This window comes from Xenopus tropicalis, chromosome 8, assembly GCF_000004195.4.
Source record: "Xenopus tropicalis strain Nigerian chromosome 8, UCB_Xtro_10.0, whole genome shotgun sequence".
NCBI classification, from domain to species: Eukaryota; Metazoa; Chordata; class Amphibia; order Anura; family Pipidae; genus Xenopus; species Xenopus tropicalis.
Genome location: NC_030684.2, coordinates 4,022,930 through 4,050,813, shown reverse-complemented (window position 1 = coordinate 4,050,813; position 27,884 = coordinate 4,022,930). Strand labels below are relative to the sequence as shown.

The 27,884-nt window shown below is 37.1% G+C and overlaps 3 protein-coding genes across 5 annotated transcripts in view; 2 read left to right on the top strand and 1 right to left on the bottom strand.

Annotated features, from left to right (window-relative positions):
• The first annotated feature begins 3,721 nt into the window (after positions 1-3,721).
• Positions 3,722-5,478, top strand: LOC100493051 (nicotinamide N-methyltransferase). Its single transcript, XM_002935068.5, has 4 exons — positions 3,722-3,803; positions 3,958-4,161; positions 4,401-4,608; positions 4,779-5,478. The coding sequence occupies exons 2-4, from the start codon at positions 4,014-4,016 to the stop codon at positions 5,206-5,208; spliced, it is 786 nt and encodes a 261-aa protein (XP_002935114.1). The 5' UTR covers positions 3,722-3,803; positions 3,958-4,013; the 3' UTR covers positions 5,209-5,478.
• Positions 5,479-10,456: 4,978 nt separating this feature from the next.
• On the top strand, positions 10,457-12,265 carry LOC100492889 (nicotinamide N-methyltransferase). The gene is made up of 4 exons (XM_002935067.5): positions 10,457-10,581; positions 10,764-10,967; positions 11,207-11,414; positions 11,716-12,265. The coding sequence occupies exons 2-4, from the start codon at positions 10,820-10,822 to the stop codon at positions 12,143-12,145; spliced, it is 786 nt and encodes a 261-aa protein (XP_002935113.1). The 5' UTR covers positions 10,457-10,581; positions 10,764-10,819; the 3' UTR covers positions 12,146-12,265.
• A 3,708-nt stretch (positions 12,266-15,973) lies between these two features.
• LOC100497639 (nicotinamide N-methyltransferase) overlaps positions 15,974-27,884 on the bottom strand; it is a 32,602-nt gene continuing 20,691 nt past the window's right edge. Inside the window, exons 1-4 of one of the 3 annotated variants that reach the window (XM_031890744.1) lie at positions 25,294-25,413; positions 24,847-25,006; positions 19,964-20,171; positions 15,974-18,518 (exon numbers count right to left, since the gene is read on the bottom strand). In XM_031890744.1, coding sequence (XP_031746604.1) covers positions 18,089-18,518; positions 19,964-20,171; positions 24,847-25,006; positions 25,294-25,410 — 915 coding nt within the window. In that variant the 5' untranslated portion in view covers positions 25,411-25,413 and the 3' untranslated portion in view covers positions 15,974-18,088. Of the gene's footprint in view, positions 18,519-19,963; positions 20,172-22,753; positions 22,931-23,051; positions 23,218-24,846; positions 25,007-25,293; positions 25,414-27,884 lie in introns of those variants that run through there. The other 2 variants (XM_012969784.3, XM_031890743.1) reach the window with 2 other exon arrangements.

Genomic DNA, 27,884 nt, shown 5'->3' with positions numbered 1-27,884 from the left:
CTGGGTTTGAAAAATACAGGAATGCGATGTTTGTTGAATATTCTCCTAAGTTTTTCTGATGTTCCAGCAACATATGGAATGACTTCAGAAAAGTCCAGTTGTTTTAGACTTAATTCTACTAGATTCTGTTTGATTTGTTTGCATTTGTTGTGTGTAAAATTAAAAATGTCTGGCTTGTGAAATCCTGCTTTGAATAAAACACTGGCACATACCTCTTTGGCATTAAACTGTGTTTCACTGTCTCTTCCTTTGACAAAAGTATTGCAGCATCTACATTTGAGTGAATTCCCACAACACCTTTACACTTTATTGTGCTTCTGCAAATCTTACTGTTTTGGAAACAGATAATGAGAAAATCTGTGGGTATAAATCTGAGTAAACTGCATTTATCTTTATTTACCTGTCATTTGTTCATTCAATTTAAGATCTACAATTTAGATTTCAGATGTAAAGAAGCCTTTAAAAAAAAATTAAAAAACATTGCTAAAAACATTTTGAGAGAAAAAATGTGAAAAACAGGACACAAGTGATCCTCCTCTTTTAACACTTCTTCCTGCAGGTCTTTCTACAGCACTGGGTGCAACAAAGGGTTGATCAGAGGGGTAAAACTCCATGCAACCCCATCAAAAGTGCAAAGTTATGCACTTTGGTAGAAATAGTTTACATGTGAATTACACACTAAATGGTAGTGTGTTGGGGGGATCCTTAACTGGGGGTTTTTGTAGATAAGAAGTTGTCTAATTCCAGGCAGTGTCATTTGGTGGTTACTAAAGCAAATAAAGTGCTGTCTTGTATAAAAAAGGGCATTGAAAGCATAAGGCCTCACCTTGAGTATGGGGGCAGTTGTTGGCTCCAGTCCTAAAGAAGGATATTAATGAGCTGGAGAGAGTGCAGAGACTGCAACTAAACTGGTAGAAAGGGATGGAAGGGTTAAATAAATGGTTCTCTATAGAGTTGCTATTAGCCCTTTAAGTGCCACAGAATGTAGATTCTACTTCCTGCAGCACTTCTGGGTTTGGGATTATGCTGCAGGACGTAGAGCTCCCTGCTCGGATCCCAGCCCCTAGACAACAAGCAGTGGTGAACGGGTTGGCCCTGGGGTGTGATTGTCCAGGGGCCCCATAGGAAAAGCCAGACACGTAGATTCAGAAATGTCATAAAAACCGTTTTGTTTAGCATACAGTAGCTTTGTAGTTTCCTAATTTGCAGTAGAAAGTTGTATTTACCCGTTTTTGTTTTGTTAGAATGTGTACTTTTGGAAAATATATGGTTTTCTAGGGACCATGGACTGTTAGGGGGTCTTATGGCACATAATACTCATACCGGGTGCAATAATTGCACGAGCCGGAACTCATATGCACTATTTTTATTTAGGTGCCCCTTTACACCACATAGTTTGGTAAATCTATTCATATAGGGCATCAAACTATTCAGTAGGCCCCTGGCGTTCATAATTAGAATGTCTTATGTTGATACGTTACAAAATGTGAGGGTAGATAATGAGGTAAAATGCAAGCTTTGTGACAATTTTCAGAAATGTCATAAAAACTGTTCTGTTTAGTATAGCTTTGTAGTTTGGTAGTTTGCAGTAGAAAGTTGTATTTACCGATTTTCGTTTGGTCAGAATGTGTACCTTCGGAAAATATATGGTTTTCTAGGGTGTCCGTACTGTTAGAGTGTCTTATGGCATAATACACATACTGGGCGCAAAAATTGAACGAGCCGGAGCGTCATATGTTAAAATTCATATGCACTATTTTGATTTGGGTGCCCCTTTACGCCACATAGTTTGGTAATTATATGCATATAGGGCATCAAACTGTTCAGTACACCCCTGGCATTCATATTTATAATGTTTTATGTTGATACGTTACAAAATGTGTGGGTATATAATGAGTTAAAATGCAAGCTTTATGAAGATTTTCAGAAATCTCATAAAAACCATTCTGTTTAGCATACAGTAGCTTTGTAGTTTCGTAATTTGCAGTAGAAAGTTGTATTTACCCGTTTTTGTTTTGTCAGAATGTGTACTTTCGGAAAATATATGTTTTTATACGGTCTTCATACTGTTAGGTGGTCTTATGGCACATAATACACATACCGGTTGCAAAATTTGCACAAGCCGGAGCGTCATATGTGAAAAGTGATATGCACTATTTTGATTTGGGTGCCCCTTTACACCACATAGTTTGGTAATTATATGCACAATGGGCATCAAACTATTCAGTAGACCCTTGGCTTTCATATTTAGAATGTATTTTCTTGGTGCCTAATGTTATGTAGAATATATGATGCTTAAAATTGGAAGCTTTGAGGCAATATTTTAGAATTTTCATTATTTTTTATAGAAACTACTAAATTCAGGAAAGCATTGCTGTTTGGTACTTAGGAGTTGGAAGACATAGTTACCCATTTTGGATTCATCAGAATGTATACTTTTTAAAAATAGATGGTTTTCTTAAGTAAACCTAATGTTCCAGGATTTTTGGCTTTGGAATCTAAAGTATGCCGTATTCTGCTGTAATGCTTTGAAAATTTGGTAATTTACTGCTGGGAGTTTTCTAACCATAGACATCAGAAATCTTCATAAAATTATACATATAACATATTGGCACGTTTGGGAGACATGAGGCTTTCCAAATCAGTTGAATTTTTGTCCATAAAATAAAATTTATTTCTGGTATAAATCCCTATATCATGAAAAATAGCATTTTTCTTTTTTTTTTTAAATGTCAAGCTTTAAATCTTATTCCAGACATGGAAATACACAAAAACTCATGCAGTTTTGGAAAGCTCTGGTTCTCCTGAAAAAAACAATATATAGTTTGCCTACCTAAAGTTAACCCCCCCTCCAGTTAATGCCCCTAAAATTAGAGAGCACAAAATGTTTAGAAAATGTCTGGCACTGAGGGGAACCAAAATGTGAAATTCTGCAGGCACGTGGTTAATTTGCTGAGGAATTCAGTCACCTATTTAAACATTTCAACACTTGGGATTATTTAATGCTCATAAAAACACAAAAGCTGATGTGTGGCATTCTTTTATTAATAAATTTGTTCTCTCTGGGGCACAGGTACTAGTTTAAATGTCCAGGATTTTAATTGGTCAAATAATGGCAGGCGTAAGAGGCCAATTTACTAATATTAGAATTGAAATGTTTTTTTATAAACTTGATTATGAAAAAATATTGAACAAACTTTATTGTTTTCACATTTTTGACTGTATATACTAATTCCTATCAGGAAAGCTCAATTATGTTCATTCCCCAAATAAACCTAGATCTTAACAAATAATCACATTATTTTATTCTTTTTTACTAAATGTACTAATTTAAAAAACAACACAAAATTGTTTGAATGTAAAAAACACCTCCCAGTGACTTCTATAGAATCTTGCCTGGTTTTAGTTGTTTCAGTTTTTTTATTGAAATTCTCAACATTTTATTATTTATAAAACTTGAAAAGTCAAGTGTGGAAAATGAAAATATTCAATGTTTTCTCAAACCAAGTCAATAGCTTAAATTTAACTGTTAATACAATTTTCCCAGGAGATGGCACAGTGCTCCTTGTGAATCTTTACCCTTTTTCCTTCATCGTTATCATATTTCATAAAATAAGAGCAAAATGTATGACCTTGTCAAGTGATATGTTCTAAAGTAAATTTACAGTGTTTTGCATAAAGAGCGATGTTTGCTGTTCTCAGTCACAATAAACAGCCGCCCCTTTATCAGTATCAAGGGGAATAAAGTGAGGAAGCAAATCTTTTGTAAAGCATTGTCTGCTCTTTTGTAGCCAAAAGTAACGGTAAGTTACCAATATACAGACTTTCGAGTATAATCATTTTTTAAAGGTGAGTTCCTTGCTCGCTGGTGTTTTCAGACAGGGTATTAAATGGGGATAAGGATTATTGATTGTTTCCCAATTTTTAAATTTAATAAATATCCTTTTTTTCCCACAGGAACAGCACCACTTTGACATTTTGTCCAATTACATTACAAACAAATATTGCTTATAATGGCTTCCTTACAATGTAAGCACTACCACGATGAAGAGTACGATCCTTGCCTATTTTTTGCAACCTACATGGCGGCTGATAAGGATCCTTCCAAGATGCAGGTGGTAGAATATCCTATTAAAGTTCTCCGTGATATATTCTCTTCAGGTATGAATTAGTGAGAGCAAATCCCACCCAGATACAGGATCCTTTCATATAAACTACTATTTACATTGATCCAATCATGAAGCTCAGCCAAAAAAAGCCAAAGGGGAATAATTGTTTATCCTAAAATGATATATAAACATTCCAATTGTATGAGCTGAAACATGACTTTTGCTTGGCTGTGTACGATCCGCAGGGTCATTCTTATAGTTGTGTTATTCTCTATTCTTTTTTTGATTCAGGTCTAGTGAAAGGAGACACTCTGATTGATCTCACTGTTAGTTCAGCATATATACTTATTCTGGCGGCTGCTGATTACTTTGACAACATCATTTTGTTACAACCCTGTGAATCTGATGAACAAGATGCACATAAATGGTTAAACAAGGAAGCAGGAGCCATAGACCACTCCCACCTTACTACGTTTGTCTGTGGTCTTAAAGGGGAATGGTGAGTAATAAAAAAAAGCTTGATACAAACTCTTGAAGTTTTAAATACTTGTCCAAATGGATAAAAAACAAAAGAAAATCCCTCATTCAAACTAATGTTTCTGTAACTTAAATTGAATGGAAAATTGTGACTGATAATCTGACGATTATCTTGTTTATCTTATTTTTAAGCTTGGAATGGAAGGAACATGAAGAAAAGACCAGAAGAGCCATCAAACAGATTGTAAGATGGGATATTACCAAAGATAACCCACTGGGGGATGTTGTGTTGCCCCAAGCAGACTGTGTGCTCAGTGGGGGGTATTTGGACTTTGTTAGTAAAGATCATGAAATGTATCTGAAACTCCTAAAACAAATCTGCTCCCTTGTCAAAATAGGAGGTCACCTGATCCTTATTGGATTACTCAATATGACTTACTACATGGTAGGCCAACACAAGTTTTCCGCCCTGACATATAATGAAGAGTTTGTACGAAAATCTCTGGCAAGCAATGGGTTTATTATAGTGAGATCTGGGAAAGAAAAAAACAGGTATAATTCTGATCTAATGGATTATGAATATGTGGCATATTTTGTAGCCCAGAAGGATAGAGAGGTGTAAATGCCTGAATCCCCATAGACAAAGCTGTGTTAAGTTTAATGATCACATTATTGTTAGTTATTTAGGTTTGGTGATTATAGTTTCAGTTTCACAGTTGAAAAAAGGGGTGGATCTAGGAGTTAGTTCTATGTTCTACTAATAGTAGCTTAGCCACTTTCAAAAAAAGTCTGTTTAATTTGTTTGCATTTGTTGTGTGTAAAATTAAAAATGTCTGGCTTGTGAAATCCTGCTTTGAATAAAACACTGGCACATACCTCTTTGGCCATTAAACTGTGTTTCACTGTCTCTTCCTTTGACAAAAGTATTGCAACATCTACATGAGTGACTTCGCACAACACATTTACACTTTATTGTGCTTCTGTAAATCTTACTGGTTTGGAATCAATGAGAAAAGTAATCTGTGGGTATAAATCTGAGTAAACGGAATTTATCTTTGTTTGTCTGTAGTTATTTTAATTCAATTTAAAATCTACATTTTAGAATTCAGATGTAAAGAAACCTTTAAAAAAAACATTGCTCAAAACATTTTGAGAAAAAAAATGTGAAAAACAGGACACAAGTGATCCTCCTCTTTTACCACTTCTTCCCGCAGGTCTTTCTACAGCACTGGGTGCAACAAAGGGTGGATAAGAGGGTTAAAACCCTATGCATTTGTTCCATTGTGTGAAGTACAAAATGAGGGCAGAGTGTGCAAATAGATCTGTGTTCATTACCCAATTGTTTTTTTCTTCCTTTGTCGTAAACATGTTCTCCAACATTTTATTGGAGAAAACAGCAGGATGGGTAACTAATTTACAAGATTTAGCATGTAACCTATGACTGCCCCAGTATTTATTAATATTCTTCCTAATCTGATAAAAATTTAATTCATCTGTAATGATGAATGTGCTTCAATGAGACATACTGGGAAATGGAAAATGAGGTTCAATGTTGTAAAGTGCTAAGTTATGCACTTTGGTAGAAATCATCTAAATGCGAGTTACACACTAAATGGTGGTGTGTTGGGGGATCCTTAATTGAGAAGGATTGACTCAAGGAATGAAAACATAATTTTTCCCTTTTGAGGTCCCTGGTAAGGCCTCACCCTGAGTAGGGGGGAGCAGTTTTTGGCTTCAGTCCTAAAGAAGGATATTAATGAGCTGGAGAGAGTACAGAGACTGCAACTAAACTGGTAATTTGTGTTTGGAAATATTTTATGGATTACTTTCTGAATGTGGTTCCAATAGCAATCAAGTTTTTTACATTTATACCATATATGTTGATATGATCCTCTTTCTGCCTTGCACCTCCAACAAATATCTGATACATTGTACATATTTTTTAGTTTTTCTGGGGTATAATACCACCTTGATAAAATTTTATAGTCAAGTTCCTGTAATTTCGTAGATGTAAATATTTTAATATTATTTTTCAGATTTTTTCACAAATTTTTGGTGTAAGCATTAAATTTAATTCAGTTTTCCATTTTCTAGCACAGAGTGGCTTAACATTATGTTTTGCTATTAATTTCTTGTAGGTGAATGTTAAAATTCTTGTTATTTGAGATCTTCTACCAATTATATCTTCCAACCAGGTAGGTTCCCAATTTAGATTTTCTAGATTAAGAGAGTGGATATATTTTGATATTTGTTTATAAATAGTTGAAAAATTGATGTCTTCACCAAATATGGTATTTACTTTTTCTAATGTTAAAACTGAATTGGTTTCTATGAAATCTTTTATTCTAACAGGTTTATTTCTGTTTTATGACCAAAATTTAAGCTACTTGTTTTTTATGCCTGGTTTAAATTCTAAATGGTTCAACAAGGGAATTAGTGGAGATGGATATTTAGATAGGTCATATTCTTTATTCATTTTAAACCACCATTTCATAGTCGGGTAAACTGTTGTTTCTATTTTTGTAGTTTGCATTTTTTTTAACCCATATTAAGGTAGACAGTGACTTAATATTGTCACATTTTTCTGCATTATTGCTTGGAGTTATATATATTCCGTTATGCCATGAGATTATCCTTGATAATTGTATTGCATTATAGTATATAAGAATAGGAGTCCAAGACCTCCAGTTTCTTTAATTCTAGTTAATGTCTCATATGCAATTCTTGGTTTTGAGTTTTTCCAAATAAATTGGGATATTTTAGTTTTTATTCTGATAAAGAAGATTTTTGGGAAATCTATCAGTATATTGTGGAAGATATATAGAATTTTGGGAAGGATTAACATTTTAATAATATTTATTCAGTCTAACCATGATATACAAATATTGGAACATTTTTGTGTATCTTTATCTATATTTTAAAAAATTGGTATGTAGTTTTTTTTTTATATGAAAGTTTTTCATTCTGGGTTAGATATATCCCTAAGGAGAAATATCTTTTTAAATTGTGGACCTTTTGTCGTGGTATCATAATATTTAAGATTTCAGACTTATTGTAATTAATTTTGAAGTTGGATAGCTGGCTGAAATTATTTATTAGTTTCTTCACATTTGGTAATATAATATGAGGTTGAGTTATGTAAAATAGTAAGTCACCTGCAAATGCAGAAACTTTATGATCAATATTTGAAATTTTAACTCCCTTAATGTCGGGAATTTGTCTAATGGAAATTAGTAGAGTTTCAACAGTTAAAACATAAAGTAATGGAGATAAGGGGCATCCTCGTCTAGTACAATTTTTTATCATAAATTTATCAGATAATGTGCCGATAACTCTAATTTTGGCACTAGGGCTTTGATATAAGGACATTATTTTGTCAATTAAAATTTTAACAAAACCCATAGCAAATAATACATTTTCCATATAATACCAATTCATTCTGTCAAACGCTTTTTCAGTATAATTAATGCCTCTTTCCTTCTATTTTTCATAACTTTCATTATGTTTTATTGTATTATTTTTGCCTTCTCTTCCAGGTATAAATCCAGACTGATCGGCATGAATTAAAGATGGTAAGTATATTTTTATTCTATTTTATAAGAGTTTGGCGAATATTTTTTTGATCAATGTTAATAAGGGAGATTGGTCAATAATTGGAACATTCATGTGGATCTTTCCCTGGTTTAGGAATTAGCGTTATATGTGCTTGTTGTGATTGTTCAGGTATAGGAATATTTCTGTTCTGTAAGTTAAACAATTTTAATAAGACTGGGTTAAGGGTATCTGCAAATGTTTTGTAGTAACAGGCTGTGAAGCCATCTGGGCCTGGAATTTTCCCTAAGGGTAATTCTTTAATTACTTACAAAAGTTCGTCCATAGTAAATGGCTTATCCAAATTATTTGAAATTATACTATCTATTTTTGGTATATTAAGCTGTGATAGAAAACCTTTTATTTTTTCCTTCATCTTTTCTTTAGCTCTATAATTGAGCTGTTGTTTATTCAGGTTATATAAATAAGAGTAATACATCTGAAAACAATTTGCTATTTCTGATGTTTTATTTACCAGTTGTTGTTTATGGTTTTTCATTTTTAGTATATACGATTTAGCAAATTGTGTTTTAAGCATATTTGTGAAATATTTACCACATTTATTGCTAAATTCATATATATATATTATGCTTTGTTCTCAGAAAAGCTTTATTTGATTCAGTATATAAAAGATTTTTTAAAGGTTTTCTAATATTGTTGGTAACTTAAATACCATTGTAAGTGGACAATGATCCGATTGAAATGAATTTTCTATACCTGTTTTTTTAATTAAATCCAAGCATTTATGCTCAATAAAAATATAGTAAATTCTAGCTAGTGATGATCGAATCTGTCCCGTTTCACTTTGCCATAAAATTCGCGAAACGGCAAGAAAATTCGCAGTATGCATTTGTCGCATGTTTTTTTTTTGTCACCTGCATTTTATTTGTAGCCCACGTCTATTTTTTGTTGCCCCTGCTTTTTTTTGTGGGTTCGGTAAGAGGTTTCAGTAATCTTCTTTTGTAACATATTCTCCATGATAAGTCCTGAACCGGTGTGATTTTGCTTTCTTCAAAAGTGATATTTTTTACTTCCCTTGATTTGAGTAGAATTTTTTCTTTTAAAGGACAAGGAAAGTCAAAACCTATTAAGCACACTATTAAATAAGACTACTATTGCTGTGTAAGAACGCTATATTTCTGGCTTGACTAATGAAAGATTTACAGAGATACACCTGCTATATTCTACATACTTGTTTCAGTGAACGGCGCCGCCATCTTTAATAAGGCATGCCCACTCCCTTTCCCTCACTGTCTCTACTGTGCATGCGCCCCCAACAGCCTCCCTGCACCCCCCCTGCCGCCCCCTCTTGTCACACACCACTGCTTTGGTCCGGTCGCTTCCTTTTGTCAGCAACCCACCCCCCCTGTTCACTCCCCCGGTCCGCTCCCCCCCCCCCACCAGCCCCCCCAAAACTCGGAACTCTCCCCTCTTGCCTCTACCCCCACCAGCAGCCCCTGCCGCTCCCCTGCCACTCGGAACTCTCCCCCCTTGCCTCTCCCCCCACCAGCAACCCACAACACCCCCCCCGCCGCCACCACCACCGCTCGGAACTCTTCCCCCTTGCCTCTCCCCCACCGGCTCAGAGGGTACTGAATGGAGACTCACTGATTATGACCCACTGATTATCCACCTTGTGCATGCGCCGCCTCTGTTCACAAGTCCTCAAGTCTGCGAAGGAGAGAGGAATCACGGGAGGTTTATTCACACAGCTCTGCGTTTTTTTGTCAGGTTTGGCTTCAGAACCTGTAAACCATCACTATATGGGGAGACTTAAGGGCACCTTTGAGACAATGGATGGTAAGCCTGCAGCTTGAGATTAACTCTTTTGTAGCCTTTCCTTCTCCTTTAAAGAATAGTCATGAAGTGCACATAAAACATCCCTTGGGAAATCAGGAGGTGCATTTCTAGTTTTAGCCACTCTATGGAATGTGTCCATCTTTATTTCAGTAGATAATTCACTGTTTGAAATGCTGTAATATTTGGAGTAATTTATTTGGTAATTGGTTTCATTTTTTTATTGGCATTTTTTATTGACATTTTATTATTTATAAAACTTGAAAAATCAAGTACGGAAAAAAGAGATTAGAAAATATTTAGTGTTTTCTCAACCCACGGCAATAGCTTGAAATTAATTGTTAATACAAATTTCCCTGAAGTTGGCACAGTCCTCCTTGTGAATCTTTTCCTTCACTGTTATCATATTTGATTAAATAAAAGCAAAATATAGGACTTTGTCAAGTGATATGTTCTAAAGTAAATTTACACTGTTCTGCATAAAGAGCGATGTTTGCTGTTCTCAGTCACAATAAACAGCCGCCCCTTTAACAGTATCAAGGGAAATAAAGCGAGGGAGCAAATCTTGTGTAAAGCATTCTCTGCTCTTTCCTACCCCAAAGTAAAGGTAAGTTACCGATATCTACTCCAAGGGGCATTTAATAAGTTTTGAGTTTATCATTTCTAAAAGTGGAAAGTGAGTTTCTTGCTCGCTGGTGTTTTCAGACAGGGCATTAAGTGGGGATGAAGGACAATGTAGATTGTTTCCCATTTTTAAATTCAACAAAATGTTTCTTTTTTTCCCCACAGAAACAGCACCACTTTGACATTTTGCCCAATTACATTACAAACAAATATTGCTTATAATGGCTTCCTTACAATGTAAGCACTACCACGATGAAGAGTATGATCCTTGCCTGATATTTTCAACCTATATTGGGGCTGATAAGGATCCTTCCAAGGAGCAGCTGATAGTATATCCTATTAAAGTTCTCCGTGATATATTCTCTTCAGGTATGAATTAGTGAGAGCAAATCCCTCCCAGATACAGGATCCTTTCATATAAACTTCTATTTACATTCATCTGATCATGAAGCTCAGCCAAAAAAGCCAAGGGGGAATAATTGTTTATCCTAAAATGATATAGAAACATTCCAATTGTATGAGCTTCTGGAACTTGACTTTTTTAGCTGTGTACGATCCGCAGGGTCATTCTTATAGTTGTGTTATTCTCTATTCTTTATTTGATTCAGGTTTAGTGAAAGGAGACACTCTGATTGACCTTACTGCTACTTCAACACAAATACTTATTCTGGTGGCTGCTGATTACTTTGACAACATAATTTTGTTACAATCCTGTGAATCTGATGAACAAGAGGCACAGAAATGGTTAAACAAGGAAGCAGGAGCCATAGACCACTCCCACCTTACTACATTTGTCTGTGATCTTAAAGGGGAATGGTGAGTAAAAAAAAAAGGGGGGAATCAGCTTGATTTCATGTTAACAAACTCTAAATTGGAAAGTAATAAATACATGTACAAATGGATAAAAAAAACTCTCAGTTGGTAGTTACAAACATTCAGACCCCCAAGCAACCTATAGTATATGTACATACAATTGCATCAATGTACTGTTGTGATGGAAAGCAACTGACTGATACACCTATTACATCCCCTCTTTCTGTCCATTCAAACTAATGTTTGTTTAACTTAAATTGAATGGAAAAATGTGACATTATCTGAAGATTATCTTGTTTTGTAGCACAGAATGGGAGGAACATGAAGAAAAGACCAGAAGAGCCATCAAACAGATCGTAAGATGGGATATTACCAAAGATAACCCACTGGGGGATGTTGTGTTGGCCCAAGCAGACTGTGTGCTCAGTGCGGGGTATTTGGACTTGGTTAGTAAAGATCATGAGATGTATCTGAAACTCCTAAAACAAATCTGCTCCCTTGTGAAGATAGGAGGTCACCTGATTCTGACTGGATTCATCAATATAACTTACTACATGGTAGGCCAACACAAGTTTTCTGCCCTGACATATAATGAAGAGTTTGTGCGAAAATCTCTGGCAAGCTGTGGGTTTATTATAGAGAGATCTGGGAAAGAAAAAAACAGATATAATTCTGATTTGTTTGATTATGAATATCTGGCATATTTTGTATCCCGGAAAGACAGAGAGGTCTAAATGCCTGAATCCCCATAGACAAAGCTGTGTTAAGTTTAATGATCACATTATTGTCAGTTATTTAGGTTTAGTGATTATAGTTTCAGTTGGCACGTAAAAGTACAGGTGTTAGAATTAATTAGTTACATAGTTACATAGTTACATAGGGTTGAAAAAAGACCAGTGTCCATCAAGTTCAACCCATCCAAGTAAACCCAGCACACCTAACCCACACCTACCAATCTATACACTCACATACATAAACTATAAATACAACCTCTAATACTAACTGTAGATATTAGTATCACAATAGCCTTGGATATTCTGATTGTTCAAGAACTCATCTAGGCCCTTCTTAAAGGCATTAACAGAATCTGCCATTACCACATCACTAGGAAGGGCATTCCATAACCTCACTGCCCTCACCGTGAGGAACCACCTACGCTGCTTCAAATGGAAGCTCCGTTCCTCTAATCCAAAGGGGTGACCTCTGGTGCGCTGATTGTTTTTATGGGAAAAAAGAACATCCCCAACTGCCTATAATCCCCTCTAATGTACTTGTACAGAGTAATCATGTCCCCTCGCAAGCGCCTCTTTTCCAGATCAGTTGTGGAAAGGGGTGGATCTAGGAGTTAGCTCTATGTTCTACTAATAGAAGCTTAGCCACTTTCAAAAAAAGTCTGATTTGTTGTCTGTAAAATTAAAAATGTCTGCCGTGTGAAATCCTGCTTTGAATAAAACACTGGCACATACCTCTTTGGCATTAAACTGTGTTTCACTGTCTCTTCCTTTGACAAAAGTATTGCAACATCTACATGAGTGACTTCCCACAACACCTGTACACTTTATTGTGCTTCTGTAAATCTTACTGTTTTGGAAACAATGAGAAAAGTAAACTGTGGGTATAAATGTATGTATGTATGTATAATTTTATTTATAAAGCGCTAATTATGTACAGTAGAATTAATTAATACAAACGGGGTTAATAAGATAAAAGATAAATACAAAGTATAACAATAAATACAAATAAATACAAGATACAGTTACAGTTGCAGTTGCAATAAGTTAAGAGTCAAAGACACAAGAGGATGGAGGTCCCTGCCCCGTAGAGCTTACAATCTATATAGAAGGGTAACTTACAGATACAAATAGGCAAATATAAGTGCTTTAGGTCACAGTGGGTGACACTACATTATAAGTGCTATTTCCCAGATCAGGTGCTGGGTGAGTGCTCCAAAAGGTAGTCTTTTAGTTTACTGGGGGAGGATTCTCTCCAGAGAAATCAGGGAGGGCATTCCAAATGTAAGGGGCAGCAGGGCAGAAAGGGTTAAGGCGGGAAACAGCAGTAGTAGTGGGGGGCACAACCAAACGATTGCTCTGCGAGGAACGAAGGAGTCGGCCAGGAACGTATGGAGACACAAGGGAAGAGATGTAGCGAGGAACGAAGGAGTCAGCCAGGAACGTACGGAGACACAAGGGAAGAGATGTAGTGAGGAGCAGAGGAATGGAGGGCTTTGAAGGTTAGGAGAAGAAGTTTGTAGGATATTCTTTGTTTAATAGGAAGCCACGATAAGGACTTTAGCAGGGGAAAGGCCTGAACTCTCCTGGATGAGAGGAGGAGAATTCTGGCAGAAGTATTTAATATAGACTGTAGGGGGGAAAGATGGGAGTTAGGGAGGCCGGTTAATAGCAGGTTGCAGTAGTCCAGTCGTGACAGAATGAGAGCATGCATGAGCAGCCTAGCTGTTGCAGTAGAGAGAAAGGGACGGATTTTGGCAATATTGCGTAAGAAAAAGTGACAGGTTTTGACAGTGGAGTTAATGTGGTTAGAAAAGGAGAGACTGGAGTCAAAAATCACCCCCAAACAATGTGCCGAATTGACAGGGCTGATGAGGGTGCCATCAATAGAGATAGAAAAGGGGGGGGGGAAGGACCAGGCTTAGGCGGAAAGATCATTAGTTCAGTTTTTGTTAGGTTCAGTTTAAGGTGGCGTTGGTTCATCCAATTAGAGATAGCCAGGAGGCAGTTAGAGATTTGAGTCTCAGTTTCAACTGTTAACGAAGGGGTCGACAAATAAATTTGGATATCATCAGCATACAGATGATATTTAAAGCCAAATGAACGGATAAGATCTCCCAAGGACAGCGTGTAAAGGGAACTGAAGTGATCCTCCTCTTTAAACACTTCTTCGCACAGGTCTTTCTACAGCACTGGGTGCAACAAAGGGTGGATCAGAGGGGTAAAACCCCATGCATTTGTTCCATTGTGTGAAGTGCAAAATGAGGGCAGAGTGTGCAAATAGATTTGTGTTCATTACCCACTTGTTTTTTTCTTCCTTTGTCCTAAACATGTTCTCCGACATCTTATGGGAGAAAACAGCAGGATGGGTAACTAATTTACAAGATTTAGCATGTAGCCTATGAGTGTCCCAGTATTTATTAATAATCTTCCTAGGGGCACATTTACTAACCCACGAACGGGCCGAATGCGTCCGATTGCGTTTTTTTCGTAATGATCGGTAATTTTGCGATGTTTTCGGCGTCTTTACGATTTTTGCGTAAAAACGCGAGTTTTTCGGCGTCTTTACGATTTTTGCATAAAAACGCGAGTTTTTCGGCGTCTTTACGATTTTTGCGTAAAAACGCGAGTTTTTCGTAGCCATTACGAAAGTTGCGCAAAGTCGCGATTTTTTCGTAGCGTTAAAACTTGCGCGAAACGTCGCGCCTTTTAAGTTTTAACGCTATGAAAAAGGCGCGACTTTGCGCGCAAGTGTTAACGCTACGAAAAAATTGCGACTTTGCGCAAAAATCGTAAAGACGCCGAAAAACTCGCGTTTTTACGCAAAAATCGTAAAGACGCCGAAAAACTCGTGTTTTTACGCAAAAATCGTAAAGACGCCGAAAAACTCGCGTTTTTACGCAAAAATCGTAAAGACGCCGGAAAAATAGAGTTTTTACGCAAAAATCGTAAAGATGCCGAAAAAATAGAGTTTTTACGCAAAAATCGTAAAGACGCCGAAAAAAATCGCAAAAAATACGAAAAAGTCGCAAAATGTTCGTTTCCAATCGGAATTTTTCCAATTCGGATTCGAAATCGTGTCTTAGTAAATCAGCCCCCTAATCTGATAAAAAATTGCATTCATCTGTAATGATGAATGGGCTTGGATGAGACGTACTGGGAAATAAGGTTCAGTGTTGAAAAGTGGAAAGTTATGCACTTTGGTAGAAATAGTTTAAATGCAAGATACACACTAAATGTTAGTGTGTTGGGGGGATCCTTAATTGAGAAGGGTTGACACAAGGAATGAAGATATCATTTTTCTTTTTTGAGGTCCCTGGTAAGGCCTCACCTTGAGTATGGGGGGCAGTTATGGGCTCCAGTTCTTAAGAAGGATATTAATGAGCTGGAGAGAGTGCAGAGACTGCAACTAAACTGGTAAAGGGGATGGAAGGGTTAAATATATGGTGCTCTATAGAGTTGCTATTGATTTGCTGAGGATTCGGTCACCTATATAAACATTTCAACACTTTTCTTTGTTCTTTTATTTATGAATTTGAACTCTCTGGGGCACAGGTACTAGTTTTAATGTCAAATAGTCCAGGATATAAATTGGCCAAATAATGGCAGGCGTAAGAGGCTTTTTACTAATATTTGAACTGAAGTGTTTTTTTATAAACGTGATTGTGAAAAATTCTTGAACAAACTTTATTGTTTTCACATTCTTGACTGTATTTACAAACAAATTCCTATCAGGAAAGCTCAATTGTATTCATTCCCCAAATAAACCTGAATCTCCACAAATAATCACTTTATTTACTAAATGTATTAATTTAAAAATGACACAAAATTGCTTGAATGTAAAAAACACCTCCCAGTGACTTCTATAGAATCTTGGCTGGTTTTAATTGTTTCATTTTTTTTTTATCGGAATTCTCAACATTTTATTATTTATAAAACTTGAAAAATTAAGTACGGAAAAATGAAATTAGAAAATATTCAGTGTTTTTTCAACCCACGGCAATAGCTTGAATTTAATTGTTAATATAATTTTCCCTGAAGATGGCACAGTGCTCCTTGGGAATCTTTGCACTTTTTCCTTCATCGTTATCATATTTCATAAAGTAAAAGCAAAATGTATGACCTTGTCAAGTGATATGTTCTAAAGTAAATTTACATGGTTCTGCATAAAGAGCGATGTTTGCTGTTCTCAGTCACAATAAACAGCCGCCCCTTTAACAGTATCAAGGGAAATAAAGCGAGGGAGCAAATCTTGTGTAAAGCATTCTCTGCTCTTTCGTTCCTCAAAGTAAAGGTAAGTTACCGATATACCGGCTTTCGAGTATAACTTTCGAGAGCAAATCCCACCCAGATACAGGATCCTTTCATATAAACTACTATTTACTGTAGGTGTCAAAGAGATGACAGGGACCAAACTCTTCATCATGGTAGTCCTTATGGTCAAGGAATAACTCAAAGCAAATCATATCAGCAGTTTTTTCCAGGAAGTAGAGCTATAGACTTAAATGAACCTTTCAGACAAAATTCTCATGTCTTATAAGACTATTGATGTGATCCTCTATGTGGAGGTAAAGTCTAAAGACAATGTAGAGAAGGTCAACCAATTGTGTTGGTGCAACTTCTGGACGTACAGCCATTTCCCAACTTGGTAGCCAAAAAGCAAAGTAGAAGTTAAGTCCTCACCAAAGTGCCATAATGGTGTCTTTATTCATGGTGTAGAAAAGCATTTAGAAATTTGGACACCTCCCAGCATTTCGATATTTTGAACACCTCATAATGAGGTGGTTGCATAATGATCTTGCTCCTAATCTAAAAATATAACTATTCTCAAGTTTTGGGGAGAATATTAGAAGGAACTCCTCAGAGAGGCCAGGTTCCGAAGACCCCTCACTGCCAGTCCATGTTGGGTTATGGACTTTACTGGGGGAATTAAACAGGACCGAGCAATGGCACTAAGGTGGGTGTGTTCAAAAAGTCTATGTGATCAGAGTTCACATGGATAAGCCTCTTTCTGAGTCTGAGTCTCATTTTAAAGTCAATTTTTGCAATCCTTATCTGCAGAACTATTAGTATTTGAAACCAAGGCAATACTTATTGGCCCAGCACCATCCACTTAATATCTCCTACCCTGCCTTACTGTCCTTGACTCAACTGGTGGCTCCCAAACCCCTGTTGGATGCTCACCCTCTGGCCACTCTCTTTCCTCAACTTGCAGCTGCCTCTCCTACTTAGATCTGGCCCTGCCCTAGTCTGTTATTCTGTTATAATATCAATTTATTTATTTGGAATCAACTTAAAATGCACTTAATCATTCTCTCATACACTCAGAACCCCTGGAATGGAGGTACATAGATCTGTCACATCAACGGTACAGAGTATGAGCCTTCTCTCTAATATTGCTTTTTCATATGGAGTGTTAAGAAAATGCCTTAGGGATGTATCAAACCAGTAAATCGATATCACTATATATATATATAGCACTAAAGGCTCTAATAAAGATTACACAGCAGAAACAATAAGCCTTCTGATTGGTTTATTTTTGTTCAATAAATGATATCTGTCAATCTGATCAATCACACCACACATCAGAAGAAGCTACTTATGAGCAGGAATCCTTGCCATAGAACAAAAAGGAAGTGTTGCATTTTTTCAGACAGGAAGTAGAGAAACTTCCTTGTGTAACAGGAAGTAAACGTCCCTATAGAAGCACAATTTCAACCATTACTTTTTTTCTTTTCAAAGCGACACAAATTCATAGAATATTGCCCACTGTTTTCAAGCACAATGATTTTTTTCTATTTTGATGATGGTATCACCATTGAGACCATGAGATTGGGAAATATTTTATATATAAGCAGCACTAATCTAAGAGTAGATGTAATCATTCAAATTTAATGCAATATTGATGTTAGAATTATTTTTGAAATTAAGGGTGAATCTGACCTGTTAAACCACTCGGTCTTTACGGCACACAAAGTAGGCAACTGATTCATAATCGATCAAAGGGGATTTAAATTTCCCTCTGTGAGTTTCAGTGCTCACAACGGTGCAACCGGCTTCGGTCACAGCCTTTTGCATTAACTCTTCATTGTGGTTTAGTGCAGCAAACTTGTATTGGCCGACCATGTAATAAGACATGTTGATCCCTGCCATCATGACCAGGTGACCTCCAATCTTCAGATGGGATAACAATTTCTTTAGAACGTTAATATACATATCGTTATCTTTGCAAATGGCCTCCAAGTGATAAACAATGACTATACAATCTGCTTGGGGTAACACAACTGCACCCAGTGGGTTCTCCTTGGTGATGTCCCATTTTACCACTTGTTTGATTGCCCTTCTGGCCTTTTCCTCTTGCTCCTTATACCCAGTACTGAAAAACAACACATTTGCTGTGTTTAACAATATGTATATTATCATATATTATTGTTATTATTCACCCTATTTATTGGAATAGCTAAAGCTCTATGACACCCTCTTGCAAGTTACAGTTTTTGATCTTAAAAAAGACACACAGCTATCAAGTTAAACCCTGGCTTTTAACTGAACAAAAGGGAGGTAAAAAATATGTCTAGTTTTCCCAAGAAAAACATTTCTCCTCACAGCTCATTGCAGTTTTGTTGCACTGGAAAAAGCATTTATACAATCTATAAGGTCTCCTCTGGTGGGACCTACAGCTGATGAGGTATCCAGAGAGTTTGGACAGCTAATGGCAACTTTGTTATCATGGAGAAAATAAAATTCTACAAATGAAGATCTATAAAGTCTACTCTGGTGGGATCTACTGCTGATGAGGCATCCAGCACGTTTGGATCATATGGACCATTAAGAACTTCTGTTGAGATAAAGTCAACCCCAACCAGGTTGTTTTCTAACCTGAAATACACTGTTATGCTTGAAGGGGTTTAGAGAATTCTTTCTGCTGTTTTCATGGTTGTGACATCATCCAGGCCAGTTACAGGCTGGAGAGAAATATGATTTGCTGTAAGCCCCAGTGCACTTCTGGTAAAAGGGGAGGATCCAGGAAGTGCCTTGCTTTGGAGCCAAAATCGGGGGGTGGGCCAGCAGAGGTTATAAGGGAGCCCTACTGCAGCAACCAGCCAGATCTGGAGAACAGAAAGAGAGAGTAAAAGCTGAGTGTGCTCTACTGTAGTACCGAGCTCCAGCCATATAAAGGGAGAGATCTGCTTAGCTGCTGTTGGGTGCCTCTATCTCTGTGTGAATCCTCAGTGAGAGATCCATGTGAGGAAGGCTATTGGAAGGCCCCATTGTGTGGTCTCCTGTGTGAGGACAGGTGTTGATCAAGTGCCCCAAATTACCTCTCCAAAGGTAGAGGTACTTTGGGGCAGGTAGCGCTACCTGAGGAACCTAAAGAGCTCTTGGGGAAGGGATTTTGCCTGAGACTGAACTGGGTAAGGTCATTTCCACGAGGAGTGGAGTGTGGGACTGCATCTTGGGAAAGACTGTGCTGGGAGTTGGCTAAACCACACGGGTTTCTCAAAGCAGGGTTTATACAGTTCTGTTTGCATTTAATAGTTATTGCCATTTCTAAACTAAGATTTTAGGTGCTGCAAAACTGTGTGTGATTTATTTCCTAGTGGAATTCTACTGAGATGTGCTCCTCACTGCCCAAAAGATGGAGGCACTTTAGTGACCCTGAGGAGCAAAATGTTAATGAACGAGTTTGCTTTGAAAATACCACCATGATATTGCTTGACTACAAGCATAATATAGCTCTTTGAATGTTTGGCCACCTTCTTCTTTAAACTAGATCTTAACAACAGAAAATAACAGCACCGTGGTCTTTTCCCACCTCACCTTTGCCCTATAAGTGAGCAAACAAACTCTGCGGCGTGGGATTGATCCTCAGCTCCGGGCTCGTTTCGGATCCAGCTCTCTATGGCTTTCATACAGCAGTCTGAAGATTCCAGCAATATGATATTTTTGAAGAAATCGGCGGCGACAAAGTTTTTAGACACGTCGGCGCCAATGGAAATATTTATCAGTGTTTCTCCCTTCACAGAACCTAAAGGCAAAAGCAACAACGGTCATTTCTGAAATATTGATAATGACACCCTCGATTTCGTTTTCATATATTTCAACACTTTTCACAATCTATAGATTTCCATAGAATTCAGCAAAACAGAAGAAGAACCCATATGTGGTGTGACCTGAAAGCAAAGAAAGTTCACCCAGCACACCCTTATCTCCTCCATCAGTTCTTACTCGGTGCACAGCCCAGAGAGTCGGCACTCCCAGCACAGTCCAGCAAAAAATAGTGCAATGCACGCAGGGCTTAGCTCCTGCATGTTTATTCAAAAAAATAGCAGAATTTTTTGCTATTTTTTGAATAAACGCACAGGGGCTAAGCCCCGCTTGCATTACACTCGTTGTGCCTGTCAACTTTTTTTGTGTGACCTGAAAGCACATTTGAAGGTGAGACTGATTATTCAATGTTGCAGATAGTTCTCAGTAGTGATGAGCGAATCTGTCTTGTTTCGCGAAACAGCGAAAATGGTGTGTGTCAAAAAAAATTTGTTTTCACCCAAGGCTATTCTTTTGTTGCGAGGCTATTCTTTTTTGTCCAAGGCTATTCTTTTTCACTGCAGCTATTCTTTAGTCATGCAGCTATTCTTTTGTCGCCCGCAGCTATTCTTTTTTTGTGTTTCTATTCTTTTTCGCCCGCGGCTATTCTTTTGTTCCGAGGCTATTCTTTTTTGCTCAAGGCTATTCTTTTTTGTTGCCCAAGGCTATTCTTTTTTGCTGCGGCTATTCTTTTTTGCTGCGGCTATTCTTTTGTCATGCAGCTATTCTTTTGTCGCCCGTGGCTATTAATTTTTTGTTACGCAACTATTCTTTTGTCGCCCGCGGCTATTCTTTTGTTGCACGTCTATTCTTTTGTTGTCCGTGACTATTCTTTTGTCATGCAGCTATTCTTTTGTCGCCCACGGCTATTCTTTTGTTGCACGTCTATTCTTTTGTCGCCCGTGGCTATTCTTTTGTCATGCAGCTATTCTTTTGTCGCCCATGGCTATTCTTTTGTTGCACGTCTATTCTTTTGTCGCCCGCAGCTATTCTTTTTTTGTGTTTCTATTCTTTTTCGCCCGCGGCTATTCTTTTGTTCCGAGGCTATTCTTTTTTGCTCAAGGCTATTCTTTTTTGTTGCCCAAGGCTATTCTTTTTTGCTGCGGCTATTCTTTTTTGCTGCGGCTATTCTTTTGTCATGCAGCTATTCTTTTGTCGCCCGTGGCTATTAATTTTTTGTTACGCAACTATTCTTTTGTCGCCCGCGGCTATTCTTTTGTTGCACGTCTATTCTTTTGTTGTCCGTGACTATTCTTTTGTCATGCAGCTATTCTTTTGTCGCCCACGGCTATTCTTTTGTTGCACGTCTATTCTTTTGTCGCCCGTGGCTATTCTTTTGTCATGCAGCTATTCTTTTGTCGCCCATGGCTATTCTTTTGTTGCACGTCTATTCTTTTGTCACCCGCAACTATTCTTTTGTCATGCAGCTATTCTTTTGTTGCTCGCAAATTACATACCAACAGAGCATTATCTTTAAAGGTATATGATGCCCATACATGTTGGTGTTACTGGCTCTGTAACTGGAGAGCCTGTCTTAAAGGGGAACTCTGTCTTCTGAACCAAAATTTCTTAACGAGCCCCCCACAACACAGAAACCCCTAATATCCCTGTCACTGTAATTTGTTCCTTTAACTATGAATAAATACCATTTTTATTTGCTGAAATCCAGCTGCAAAACTGTTTTTCTCTTTCTGCATCATTTGAAATCCTGGCAAGGGAGGAGGGACTAAAACATTGCAAATTGTGACAACATCTCCAGAGCGTACAGACAGCATGCAGGAACTATATAACCCACAATGCATTGCCTGGGTTGTTTCTTTCCTTATTGACATCACATACTGTATGCAGGAAATTGTGGGATTTGGAGGGCGAAGGCTAAAGGCAGGCTGAGGACAGTTGACTACTGTTACATTTTATTTGAGTCTCAAAGTAGTCAGCCAGATCAGCAGGGAAACAGGGGGCGGGGCTTAGGGGACTGTTCCAAACCATATGATTACATTAAATGATAATGTAATAAAAATGAAAAGGCTGCATATTTTTTTAATTGCCGTATATTGCAAAGTTGCTTGAAATTATGTTGACTTTTTGCCATGGAAACATGGAAGTTGAAAATTTTTCGCCACACACATGATGACATTTACATAGTTACATAGGTTTGAAAAAAGTCCATCAAGTTCAACCCATCCAAGTAAACCCATTTAAAATTTAACCCTTCCAAAACCTAATTAGCATATGCCAATTCAGATTTGGTTCGGTATTCGGCCGAATCTTTTATGAAGGATTTGGGGGTTCACCAGAATCCAAAAATGTGGATTTGGTGCAACCCTACTTGGGATAAACAAAAAATAAATCATCTTGAATGAATTCATTTAGTTGAATAGAGTACAATAAAGTTCTCTTAATTTTGATTTGTTGATACTGATTTTGTTTTCTAATGCTTAACAAAATATGAAGCAGAACAATTTAAAGTAAAAGTTTAGTTGGCTTTCAATATTCTCAATATTTATAATGGAGCTCACATACCCGATGAGAATAGTTTATAGAGAAAGCTCAGGGGATCTTCCAACAGCTCCTTCTTAGCAATGGTCTTATCAGCCCCAAAGTACATGTTAAAGTGAAGACAAGCATCCAGCTCTTCATCAAGGTAGTACTTCTGCTCTGTGCCGCTCATAGTGAGGGTTCCCCAACAGTCCCGTTACACTGAAAACAAAGGTCATTTAATATCAATCAACTGAAATTAAAATACTTGTATCAAGACTTTTTATCCATGAGCTAATGAATTTTATCAGTAAAGATACCAAACACAACATTCAGTACTCACGGTTGGATTCCCGAGGCTGACTCTCGCTCAGTGATGGATAAACTGTGTAGTTGAGGCGCTTGGGTTTATGGATGAAAATCATGAACAAACAACATGTTAATTACAATACAAAGTTTAATACTCGTGGTTGGATTCATGAGGCTGGCGCTCACTCAGCGATGGATAAACTGTGTAGTTGAGGCACATGGTTCTGTGGATGAAAATCATAAACAAACAACATGTTATTTACAAATGAACCAATAAAAAAAAGACAAATATTTTTTGTCTGAGATAAATGTAAACTCAGTTGTTTGTAAAATCTTTCTTACATTCTTACTGGGCAAAAGGGAGGGTATATCTTTCATGCACACAAATGATTAACCCCAGGTACCTGCTTACAAACAACAATGGCAGAAGAGTAAAATACGGAACAAAATGAAAAAAAAAATATTTGTAAAATAAAAGTGTCATTATTAATAATCAACAATTTGAACGATTGAAAAAATATAATTCACTCAAATGGTATTTCAATTACTTTATTACATTCGCATGCAGTAGTAGTAATTCAAGATTTGGGTTTGTCAAGTTATAGTGGGAGTAAAATTAATCAAATGTATTGTAATATTGTATTGTAATATTTTAAAACTAGAAATGAAATTATATTATTCTGTAGATTTCTATTCATTATTATTGATCAGAAAATCGGGAGAGGCGGGAGAAGGAAGGAGGAAGAAGAGGGGAAAGAGAAGGAAGCTACACAGGTTCATGCTGTGCTTTGGAGGTTTGAACTAAAAGAAGGAAGTCTGACACAGAAGCCCTTGTGTACTTAATAGAAGAAAGGGAATGCAGTGTTTCTTTTCACAAAGGACTCAGAGCGGCAGTACTGTGAGTGTTTATGGCTGTATTTAGATAATTCTGATTAAGCTTACTTAGTTTTAGCCTTTCATTTTCTTTTAAGGACACTACATGGTTCTTGAAACTTATAATGAACTACAGTTTCCCCTCCTCCTCAGCAAACTCTGAAACATGGAATATTCTTCAGCTCACGGTTGATTGCTGACCCAGTTCTCTCAGGCTTTTATACAGAAGTCTCAAGATTCCAGCAATATAATATGTTTGAAGAAATTGGCAGTTTTCAGACACGGAAGAGGCAAGTCAAATAACAATGAATGTTTCTCCTTCATGTTTTCCATCACTTATACAGGTATAGGACCCATTATCCAGAATGATCGGGAACAAGGGTATTCTGGAAAGGGGTCTTTCTGTAATTTGGATCTCCATACCTTAAGTCTACTAAAAAATCAATAAAACATTAATTAAACCCAATAGGATTGTTTTGCATCCAATAAGGATTATTTATATCTTAGTTGGGATCAAGTACAGGTACTGTTTTATTATTACAGAGAAAAGGGAATCCTTTAACCATTAAATAAACCCAATAGGGCTGTTCTGCCCCCAATAAGGGGTAATTATATCTTAGTTGGGATCAAGTACAGGTACTGTTTTATTATTACAGAGAAAAGGGAATCATTTAGCCATTAAATAAACCCAATAGGGCTGTTCTGCCCCAATAAGGGGTAATTATATCTTAGTTGGGATCAAGTACAGGTACTGTTTTATTATTACAGAGAAAAGGGAATCATTTAACCATTAAATAAACCCAATAGGGCTGTTCTGCCCCAATAAGGGGTAATTATATCTTAGTTGGGATCAAGTACAGGTACTGTTTTATTCTTACAGAGAAAAGGGAATCATTTAACCATTAAATAAACCCAATAGGGCTGTTCTGCCCCCAATAAGGGGTAATTACACACACCTGAGGAGAATAATTTATAGAGAAATCTCAGGGGACCTTCCAACAGCTCCTTCTTAGAAATGGTCTTATCATCCCCGACGTACGTGTCAAAGAGACAACAGGGATCAAACTCTTCATTGTGGTAGTCCTTATGGTCTGCGCAGCTCATAGTGAGGTTTTCCTAAAAAAATATTATTAGCAAAGGTCACTTAATATCTTTTAACCGGAATTCAAATGTATGCACTGGTACTAAATAATGAGAAGGAACAAATGTGTAATGCTCAGAAATCATTGGGTTTTAGGGTTTTTCATACCATGAACCATGAATTTCAGCAAGGAACAACAACGCATACTGTTATAGAATATAAAATTAATATAAACATATAATATAAACTATATGCCAGCTAGATCGCAATACAATGCTTCTCAGTGTCACATCTCATGTAGTTCAGATGAAACATCAAATACCTTTGAATTTGCTGCAATCGACACTCTCGCCTGGAATCCTGGGTGATATTCTGGAAGGAGACAGTTGGCACAAGATGCTGGATACATACAGGAGATACACTCCTTGGGTCTGTGCATTTATTGTTGCTGAAAATCATGAATAATCAATGTATTATTTACAAAGGATGACAGCAGAGACCATGTGTTGTTTGCTACAATTAGAAAATAGATTAGATTTTTTCTCAGACTGTATTTAAACAATAAATTTCATTTTATGTAAGTAAAGAAACAAAAACATGAGAGTGACTGTAAATACCTAAAGGATATGGGGAGTGTTTCTCAGGGAAATTTCCCATGACTCGGTACAAGATTTTCTCCATCTGACATTCAGCTGATTTTTCTTTGTTAAATTAGTAAATATAACTGCCACGTCTATCAAAATTTTACACAAAATATTTTTGTTCATAGAGTGTCTACAGAAAAATTATGAGATGGTGCTGCGTACCCCCATCAAAGGAACATAAACACAAAGGGGCAGATTTAACAAAATGTGAGATCAGAGCTCACCACAGAAAAATTCACCCACTCTATATTTATTGCTATGGGATTTTTAGAAGCATATTTATCAAATGGTTAACTCTAACTTTTAACCCTTGGTAAATACGCTTCTAAAAATCCCATAGGAATGAACAGAGAGTAGGTGAATTTTTCTGTGGTGAACTCTAATCTCACATTTTTATAAATCTGCCCCTTCGGATTTTGCTCATTTTCACAAATCTTATTTAGCACAAAATATCATGTTAAGGCGCAGATTTACTAAAATGAAAACTTTCGTGTTTACGTCTTACATTTAGTAAATCTTGGGTTTTAAAGTGAAAATGAGTTTTTCTGAGGTTTCAAAAACCACTAAAATCAGAATGTTGATAAATGGGCCTCCAACAGGCAAATTTATTCAAATTCTGATTTGTGTAATTTTAGAGGTTTTTCCAACCTCAACCTTTTTAAAAAGCACAAATGTTTCCTTATTTATTAAAAATAAGGAAAAAATGCGGTAAAAAATGAATACTTTGAATCATCAATTACGTTACTTTAATAGTTGATAAGCTCCCCAAGAAAATCAGAAAAAAATTGAATGCCTCAAAGTAATAGGATTGCAAAAATAATGGCTAGGGTATCTTCCATTGACTTCTACATGGCATATTTTTATGTTTGGATTTACTTGAATTTGACAAGTAATAAATAGAAAAAAACAAAAATCACTTTTTAAAAAAAATAATAATTTAAAAATCAGGTTTATTAGAGCAAAAGAAATATGAATCACAGAGAAAAATACAATTGTTAATAAATTTGCTCCTGAGTGTATGAAGTCATCCCCAACCTTTTTGACCCATTCAAATGTAAAAAGATTTGGAGAGCAACATTGGCATGAAAAAAGTTCCTGGGGGTGCCAAATTAGGGCTCTGATTGGCTATTTGGTAGCCCCTATGTTGACTGGCAGCCTACAGGAGGCTCTGTTTGTCAGTACACCTGGTTTTTATGCAGCCAAAACTTGCCTCCAAGCCAGAAATTCAAAAATAAGCACCTACTTGAGGCCACTGGGAGCAATATCCAAGGGACTGGTGAATAACAGAACAGATTTTTGAAGTGGCAGAGAAAATTGCCATTTTAAGAATTCAGGGCCACCCCCTTGGATCATAGGAGTCACAGGGCACACAAACAAGCCAAGGGCACACATACATGCTAGGCCCCATCAGCCAATGAATGGACAGAGTTCTGCCTTTTGCTCCCACACTACTTTCTGTTACAGTTAGAGCTGCATTTTTTCTGGTCATGTGGTCTTTAAGGGAGCCCACAGCTGCATTGACCACATGCTAAAAACAGAGGTTCCATTAGTAACGGACTGTTAAGAAAATATTTAAATTCACATTTTTTTCCAAATCATAGCAAAAAATGTGTAAGGCAACAGGGGGGGTTTCAAACCAGGATCCTCCTTGTTGCTGACTGCTCTGCCTTAACCTTTGGGCCAGGGGAGCAGCCAGCGGTTTCTTCAGGAAACTGATCTTTTTTAAAACTGGTTTTAGTCTTATTGGCCATATACGGTTAGCCAATCAGAGCTCTTGTATTAATGTTAAAGCTTGAGTACTGTGGCTTGCCCTAACTTTTGCTCCTCCTTGCATGCACTCTTTTCTGGTTTAACACTTTCTAGAGAATTGGAAATAATATGGGGAGGCCCATTTATTAACAATCTTATATTTGTGGTTTTAGAGGATTTCCTCACCACAACTGCCATCTAAGCCATCTTGGAGTCAGGAAGGAATATTTCCCCCTCTGCGGCAAATTAGAGGCTTCTGATGGGGGGTTGCCTTCCTCTAGATCAGTGCTGTCCAACTTCTGTGGTACCGAGGGCCGGAATTTTTCCAGCCTACATGGTCGAGGGCCAATAATTGAAGTCAGTTTTGACCACTCCCCTTTTTAAACCACACCCACGGCACACACAGGCAGTATAGGGCACAATCTCGTTGATGGAAGTGCAGGCTACTTACAGGGGCACATTTACTAATCCACGAATCCGAATCACGAATGGGAAAAAATCGTATTGGAAATGAAAATTT